This window comes from Nicotiana tabacum, chromosome 5 (assembly GCF_000715075.1).
Source record: "Nicotiana tabacum cultivar K326 chromosome 5, ASM71507v2, whole genome shotgun sequence".
Classification (NCBI taxonomy): Eukaryota; Viridiplantae; Streptophyta; class Magnoliopsida; order Solanales; family Solanaceae; genus Nicotiana; species Nicotiana tabacum.
This window is the reverse complement of record NC_134084.1, coordinates 99,991,793-100,001,006: the sequence shown is the minus strand read 5'-3', so window position 1 is coordinate 100,001,006 and position 9,214 is coordinate 99,991,793. Positions and strand designations below refer to the sequence as shown.

The 9,214-nt window shown below is 39.0% G+C and overlaps 1 protein-coding gene across 1 annotated transcript; it reads right to left on the bottom strand.

Annotated features, from left to right (window-relative positions):
- Positions 1–309: 309 nt before the first annotated feature.
- On the bottom strand, positions 310–8,270 carry LOC107808004 (uncharacterized). Its single transcript, XM_016632486.1, has 2 exons — positions 7,959–8,270; positions 310–420 (listed from the first exon to the last, which is right to left on the bottom strand). The coding sequence occupies exons 1-2, from the start codon at positions 8,268–8,270 to the stop codon at positions 310–312; spliced, it is 423 nt and encodes a 140-aa protein (XP_016487972.1).
- Between the last annotated feature and the right edge of the window lie 944 nt (positions 8,271–9,214).

Below are 9,214 nucleotides of genomic sequence, written 5' to 3'. Positions count from 1 at the left end.
GCTCCCAGAATACACAAGAACCTGGGAGCAGATTTTTTTCTTTCAGTAGGTTGCCACACACCAACCTTTAGCTTTTCAAGCCAACAACAGTCAACATCTCACTTCATACCCCCACTGAATAGCCCAGATCTTCACAACTTACTCTCCATCAGTGCTCCCAGTATACACAAGAACCTAGGAGCAAAAGGTTTTTCACTAATCTGTTTGTTTCTTTTTGCAGGTACCAGAGATAGGCTCAAAATATTGAGTCAATTGCAAGGAGTGGTATTAGTATTTCAAATGCTCAACCTCCTGCAATTGTGTCAATTTTTATGGGCCTATCACAGCTTTCCTACTAGAACCTGTAGGAATCGCCACATGCTCACCTTCAGCTACATACACATCAGTAGAAACACCGTGGAAGATCCACATGGGATAGATCTGAAAGTAGGAAATCACATCCATAGAAGCCCAAGCTATTAGCAGCTACAACTTCACCCTTTAACCTCTCTACTACAGCCCAAGCAAACCATCACGTGCACAAATTCTCAGCTGAACACTTCTAGGGGCCCAGACCTAGTTCAGCTGCTCATTTATACCACATGTTCTTTCTAGCACAAGATCACATACTGCATAAGTTTCAGCATCCACAATCTATAAGTATCAACTGTATGCTTCCGGCTTCACTGGATGCAAGACACAACCCAATGCTTACCCTCTTATGTCAGCAATAACAGACATCATTTGTCACTATGTCCACAAATAGAGACCTTTTTGAAAGACATCTTCAATCTGGCTTTCTTTGACACCAATGTCAAAGAAAGATTGAAGATACCTCCCATTACACATGTTTTTGGCCATGCCCCATAGGGAATTTCTACACCTTTACAAGATGTAGAACTTGTTGTATATGGAAGATGGCTCTCCACTTCCCTTAGTAGATTTAGGTTCACTTGTGCATTTTTGTATAGTTGACCTAGGCTTACTTCACCTCTAATTTTGTACATCCAATTGTCTATCATTGTTGGATAGTCAATTGGAACATCATTATAGGTCTAACTCATCATAGAATTCAGGTTTCATCTGGTTGTCATGTTTTGATGACCAGATGCCCATGTACCATATTTTTGGATGTCAGGTTTATGTCCCCCTCCTTTGTTGTACTTTACTTTTTATATATGAAAATCAGCCCTAGGCATAATGCCTAGTGGATTCAAAAAAAAATATCAACAACCAAACGCTAAAATCGAAGATAGATTAATGAAATATAACCAAAATCGAATAGAGAACACTTACGACAATTCATATGGTTGTCACACCTCATTTTTACTAGATGAGGGATATAAGGGAGTTTTCCAATTAAAGTGACATTATTTGAAATGGGATTATTTTATTTATTTTCAGAGTCGCCACTTGGAATAGTTCATTTGGTGTCCCAAGTCACCGGTTTATTTTAAATCCCAAATCGGAAAAATTTTCGACTTTGTTTAAAAGCCTGCGAAACTAGAAATTCTAGATAAGGAATTCTGTTAATCCGGGAGAAGGTGTTAGGCATTCCCGGGTCCCATGGTTCGAGCACGGTCGCTTAAACTATTAATAATTGCCTATTATCTGATTTATTACATGTTTTAAACCTATGGTGCATTTTAACTTTATAACCGCTTTTAATTATTTTAAACGCCTTTAGGATTTATGGATTTTTTCTTGAACAAGTTACGATTACCGTACACTTGTTGTTTTGGAACACACCGCAAACCACGCTACATGAAATGCACCCGCGATTCATGACATGTTTATTTTATTATTAATGCTCAAAGTTGTTATGATCGGGTCACATGAAATGCACACCCGATTTTGGAAATTAGGTATCATGACCATGCCACTAGAATCATACCCATGACCACGATGATTTATTAATCGCGCCTAAAGCGAGCTACGAGTGTTCATAATTAATTATTTCTTAATGTTCATTAACGTCACTTTAACAATAAAATTTGCAATGGTGAGAAATGAAGCATCATATGAGATAAAATATATCCATCGTTAACAGAATAATGTGTCACCAAAATTAATTGCCCGTATTGAATGAAAACGAGCAAGCATGAATTTATGTAGACATAATCAATCAAGACTTTTGGGTCACGTATGCAAACTGAAACATCAGTAGTATCTCATTTAACCATCAAACTCCAAATCCATATTTTAGCATTTTATACAACACAACTTCCAATGAACAAACAACATGCCTTAATCTTAATGCAGCTATAATTAATTTGAAATAATAGAATACAGAGATGTGCTGGGATCAAACCAAACAGAATGCTTATACTTCAAGAATACCATACCCAATATATATTCATCGAGTTCATAAGCAGTTCATTTTGTGTTAAAACTAAATTTAAAATGACTGAATCCAAACAATACTAACAGATGCATCAGTAATGAACCATGATTTCAGACATTGAACAGATGGCAATTATTTCATTCTAAGAACTAATCAAAGTGCATAAATCTAACTAGTAATAGCAGGTAAATCAACGAAAGGCAACAATCTCATATTATAATAAATCTGGAAAAAATCAAACTTCAGTACATTAGGAGATAATATGTGAGGCAGTAGAGGATTACCTTGAAAATAGCACCAGAAATGAAATTTAAAGGTCGAAAAATTGAAAACGAACTCAGCTATGTTGCTACAGTAGAAAATCAGCAGCGACAAACCAACAAATTCGGACCTCTTTTTATATACATGAAGATTTGTTGAATACAAAAATATAAACTCGACGAGAAAAACTCGACGGAAGTGAGTCAGAATAACAGAATTAGCAGACGAACAGCAAATTTATAACTCAAACAGCCCTCGAAACCCAGAAATGATCAAACCATGAAGCGAAAATCTAAACGGCCTTTTAGTCTCTTTTTTCGATTTTTTTTCTCTTCTTTTGAAGTTTTCTAGATCTAAAATTAGAAGTGCAAACTTCCTCTCTCAACAAGATCAAGCGCGCGCGTGTGTATCCGTGAGTGAAAGAGATGGGTGGGGCGTGGCTGACTCGAGTTAGTTTTTTGCTGATTTCTAGCGGAGCTCGCCGACAATGGAGGTTTCACGGCTGGTTTTGGCCAGCTTCCATGGTGATAGATGAAGAAGATGAAAGCAGAAGTGGGAGGGGAGTGCTTATCGTGTGAGATTGTATCAGTGATGAAGATGAGGGATGAGAATCACCATTTTTTTTGATTTTTTTCGGAAAGGACCAGGGGTTCTGCGCCGTTTGCTTCTCCAAAACTTTTTTTAGGTTGGGGTTCAGGTGGTTCTCTAGGGTTAAGATAAAGAGGGTCTTAAGTAAGGGGATTTGGGCCGTGTCATTTTTTGACTTGGGCTGGCTGGGCGGAACAAAAATTTGGGCCACTGTATTTGTTCTTTGTGGTGGCCCAATACATCAAGACTAAAATTTCTTTTTTCATTTTCATTTTATTTGTTTTTTTCTTTAATTAATTAAAATCCTAAATCAATTTATTTTGTAGAAATTAAAATTCTTTATCTATTTCTAACATTAAAACAACTAATTAACTTAAAACTAAAGAGAAATGCTAATTTTAAAGACTAAAATCTAAATATGTAAAAATAACTATTTTTGTGATTTTTGCTTAATAAAATTAATTCCTACATGCAAATTGAATCTAAGATGACATGAAATTAAAATGTGACAATTTTTTTATGATTTTTAAAAATATTAAACATGCATGAAATGCAACTAAATAAAGAAAAACTCTTAAAAATTAATTAAAATTATTTTTAGACTATTTTTTAGGAGTTATTTTCATGTAGGACAAAAATTAGGTGCTCACAGCTGCCCCTCTTTTCTTGAAAACATGAAGAGTTTTCGGGCAAAGATAAAGTGAGCAACTACGAGCAATTTTTGCCCGTTTGAAACTCCATTTGGAAGCATTTTGAAAAAGTTTGACCGAACCTTGCTTCGGAGGTTGCCTACATATCCTTGGCTATAAAGGAATCAGGTCGGTGTAATTCTTAAAGTTTTGGTAGCTGGGACTACCTAAAATTTGTGATTTCACTACTGTTGTTGCTGTTTCTACTTGCTGAGCTCCTTATTAGACCAAAATGAAAGATTAAAAGCTAAACTAGCTAAGCCTATCAACTACGACTTACAAGATTCCTATCTATAAACCTTTTAAAGCTTGATCTTGAGTCTTGGCTGGTTCTTCCTACAGACTCTGATCTGAATCTTGATGCTCGTTAGCTGCGACAACTAGTTTATTTTTCTTCAGCTTTTCGGATCAAGGCGGGACATGCAAATCTTGTGATTTCAATCATATTTTGAGCAGTCCGCATCTTTTCTCCGCTTCTACACTTAGAGTTCACTGCGTTTCTTGTTTTTATTTTCTTTTATTTGGATTGAGACTTCTTCTTTTGGTCATCTCAAACCTCGTTCCTCATGGTAAAATACCTGTTCAGGCACCAAAACAAACAAACGAACGAAATTTTTCGACCCCAGTTTTCACTAGGAAAATTTCGTGAGTTATTGTAACAAAAATCTAAACTACTTCTTTATTGAAAGCAATTAAAATAGGGATTGTGTATCCCTGAGAAAAGAAATTAGGGAGTGGAGACCCTATATTTACAATGAAATCAACTGGGGATCGGAGGCCCCGAGATGGAAAGGTTACCAAGTTATGCTGGAAAGAAATGACTGGGTTATGCCAGGGAAGGTCCTCGGGTTATGCCGGGGAGGTCCACGGGTTATGCCGAGAAATTCATAGGGTTATGCTGGAAAGGTCCACAGGTTATGCCGAAAAGGTCCTTGGGTTATAACGGGAAAGTCATCGGGTTATGCCGGAAAGGTCCATGGATTATGCTGGGAAAGTCATCGGGTTATGCCGGAAAAGGTCCTCGGGTTATGTTGGGGAGGTCATCGGGTTATGCCGGAAAAGGTCCATGGGTTATGCCAAAAAAGTCATCGGGTTATGCCGGGAAAGTCATTGGGTTATGCCAGAAAAGGTCCTCGGGTTATGCTGGAAAGGTCCACGGGTTATGCCGGGGAATTCATTGGGTTATGCTGTAAAGGGTCCATGGGTTATGCCGAGAAAGTCATCGGGTTATGCCAGAAAGGTCCTCGGGTTATGCCGGAGATCAACTAGGGAGTGGGACCCTATACTGGAAAAGACTACCAGGTTACGCTGGCAGCGACTAGGGAATGAGACCCTATGTTGGAAAAACGTAGCTATAGATTGGAGACTCTAGGCTACCATGATATTGATTTTTTTTTTACTTTTCATTTTATTTAGGAGAATTAATGAAGAGTTTAAAAAGGGACTTCCCTTTTTAAGGTCCAACTTTTGCTGCATAACCGTTTTGGTTTCTGCGTGCCTTGCTTTTATTGCACCTGCTTCTTGCAAGGTTGTTTTGGACTGCACTTGTTTTGCTGTTTTCAAATCAAAGAACAATTTGTCAGTTTGAAACAGTGGTTGGTTTTATGGCCTAGATTGTTTCGATCACTTGATCTTGGCCCAATTCTTTCAATGAAAATCTCCATTGCTCGCTGGCTTTCTGGAAATTGGTTTCATTCCTAAACCCCGGGATCGTGACTTTCCAGAATTCCACATGATGGTAAACCCGTGTGGGGCTTGGCCTTTTCATTTTATTTTGCGTTTATGGGTATTTGACTTTTGATTCCTTTCCTTTTCAAAAGTTTTGATTCTGGAGCATCGACCATCATGGCCAGTTGAGATCGACTTGATGCACCTACTGAGGTTGGGTGCTTTTCTTGAATTCTTTTGTCAAACAAAACCCTGTAAAACCAATATTGCCATCTTTTCTTTGTATTAGTTTCGGAGGAGAATTAGACCGAAAGGGATTCAAAGAAAAGTAAACAATGGGTAGGATAATGAATTTAAACGAGAAGTGTCCCTTTTGGGGAAAGGAAAGAAGGACTTATCTGGAGTGTATGCAGACTTCAGTAGACATGACATGCTTCTTGGACTGGATACCCGATCTGTGCAAACCATCCAACTCTCATAAAACCCTTCATAATCCATAACCGAGAAACCTTGCCAGGACTCTTATCAGTACCGATGGTTATAAGTGATTCCTTTTTCGATCAGTGGCGCCCTTTGCGGGTTTTCATCAACTGACCTCTCTCATTTCTCTTCTTTCCGTCGCCGTATAGTGCTCTTTATGAGTTTTTACTAATAAAAATCTCTCATTTTCAATTTCTCTGCTCATCATCGCCTTACGGTGCCCGTGTGAGTTTTCACCAATAAGACTCTCTCATTTTATTTCTCTCATTTGATTGTATCAGATCCAAGTAACCAACATCCTCCCATTTTGAACATCTTTACCGATTGATCAGAATGACTTTGAACAGGATTTAGGGTAAAAGAGTTTGGATTGAATTACAACTTTGGAACCTTTCAGGCGAACCGTCGTGAACCATTATAAATTCTACCCCAGTTTCATCTTTGGGGGGAATGTGGATTTTTGTTTTGGTGTGACTGAACCCCAGAAAGAGGCTGCCTACGTATCCTTTCGGAATCAAGTTGAACATAGTTCAGGGAAATTTTGTTTTTTTTGTACAAACATTTTCGGGTTCCAAAGAGGGTAATCACAGAAAGGTAACCAGCTCAAAGGGTTAACAAAGGGTTAAAGTGTTTGGGTAGTGAGAATGAAAGCCTTCGTCAACCAACCAGAGAATCTTTGTATCGCAGAATGGTTAAACGTAATACCTTTTGACCGTGTCTGCATTGACAGCCGTTTCTAGGTCATTTCCTTCAATGTCTCCCAAGTACAACGCCCCTTTTGGCAATAATTTTCTTATAATGTACGGACCCTTCCAGTTTAGAGCGAAGTTTCTTTTTTGCTTCCTTGTGATGTGGGAGAATACATCTCAAAACGAGCTGTCCCACTTTAAAATTCCTAGGCCGCACTTTCTTGTTGTAGGCACGGGCCATTCTTTGTTGATACAACTGCCCATGGCAAACTGCGACCATCTGCTTTTCATCAACAGGGTTAACTGTTCTAGACGAGTCTTGACCCATTCATTGTCCTCAATCTCAACTTCAACAATGATTCAAAGAGATAGAATTTCAACTTCTGCGGGTATTACAACTTCAGTGACATAAACCAATAGATAGGGTATTTCCCCAACTGATGTGCGCATAGTTGTGCGATATCCCAACAATGCAAAAGGCAACTTTTCATGCCATTGCCTAGAACTTTGGATCATTTTCCTGATGATCTTCTTGAAGGTTCTTTTTTGCTGCTTCAACAACACCATTGGCTTTGGGCCAATAAGGGGTAGAATTTCGTTGCGTGATCTTAAATTGTTTGCATATCTCCCTCATCAAATGACTATTCAAATTTGCAGCATTGTCTGTAATGATAGTTTTAGGAATACCAAAACGATAGATAATGTTGAAATGCATGAAGTCCACCATTGCTTTCTTAGTGGCGACTTTGAGAGTGACTGCTTCGACCCACTTTGTGAAGTAGTCAATGGCAACTAATATGAATATGTGCCACTTTGAAACTTTTGGCTTGATTGGCCCAATAACATCCATCCCCAAGCAATGAACGGCCACGGTGCTGACATAGGATGTAATTTTGAAGGCGGTGCATGAATCAGGTCACCGTGTACCTGACACTAATGATACTTTCGGACAAAACTAAAACAATCCTTTTCCATGGTCATCCAGTAATAGCCTGCTCGAAGGATTTTCTTTGCAAGGATGTATCCATTCATATGGGGTCCGCATACTCATGCGTTCACTTCATTCATGATCCTTCTGGCCTCTTGGGCATCCACACATCTTAAAAGATTCAGATCTGGAGTCCTTTTGTACAAAACCTCTCCGCTCAAAAAGAAGCCACTGGAAAGCCTTCTAATGGTTCTCTTTTGGTCTCCACTAGCTTGCTCGGGATATTCTTTTGTTTTCAAGAATCTTTTGATATCATGATGCCATGGCTGAACATCAGGCTCTATTTCAACTGTGCTGCAATAACCATGTCTTTCTCGAATTTGGATTTCCAGTGGGTCAATGTGGACATTTCTTGGATATGGCAGCATCGAGGACAAAGTAGCTAGTGCATCGGCTAACTCATTGTGAAACTGAGGAATGTACCTAAACTCGGCGGACTTGAACCTCTTGCTAAGATCTTCCACATGTTGCTTGTATAGAATAAGCTTGACATACCGAGTTTCCCATTCACCCTGAGCTTGTCGGATAATCAAGTCCGAATCTTCCATGATTAACAATTTTTCCACATCTTGATTGATTGCCATGTTCATGCCCATAATGCAGGCTTTATACTTGGTAGTATTGTTTGTGCAAAAAAATCGAAGCTGGGCTATGGCCGGATAGTACTGACCGGTGGGTGAGATCAAAATTGCCCCAATCCCGACACCTTTTGCATTCACAGCTCCATCGAAGAACATTTTCCAAGTGTTGGTGTCTTCTGAGATTACGTCAACTGAATTAGTTCCTCATCCGGAAAGTAAGTACTCAAAGGCTGATATTCATCATTAACAAGATTTTCAGCTAGGTGATCTGCTAAAGCTTGAGCTTTCATTGCCGTGCGGGTGACATAGACTATATCAAACTCGGTGAGTAGGATTTGCCATTTTGCTAACCTCCCTGTGGGCATTGGCTTTTGGAATATGTATTTCAAAGGATTCGATCTGGTGATGAGATAAGTGGTGTAAGCCAACAAGTAATGCCTAAACTTCTGAGCGACCGAAGTTAGGGCGCAACAAGTCCTTTCTAATAAAGTGTATTTGACTTCATAACTAGTGAACTTCTTGATCAAATAGTATATGTCTTGTTCTTTCTTTCCGGTCACATCATTTTGCCCGAGAACACATCCAAAGGAATTCTCCAAGTTTGTCAAATACAAAAACAAATGCCTTCCAGGTTCGGGTTGGACCAAGACTGGCGGGTTCGACAGATATTCTTTGATTTTGTCGAAAGCTTCCTGACACTCATCTATCCATCTAATTGCCACATCTTTCTTCAACAACTTAAATATGGGTTCACATGTCGAAGTCAACGAGCAATGAACCTGCTGATGTAATTCAACCTTCCCAACAGACTCATAACCTCTTTCTTGGTTCTCGGAGGAGGCAAATACCGAATAGATTTAATCTTTGTTGGATCTAGCTCAATGCCCCTTCGACTGACTATAAACCCCAAAAGTTTCCCAGACGGAACTCCAAATGCATATTTAGCT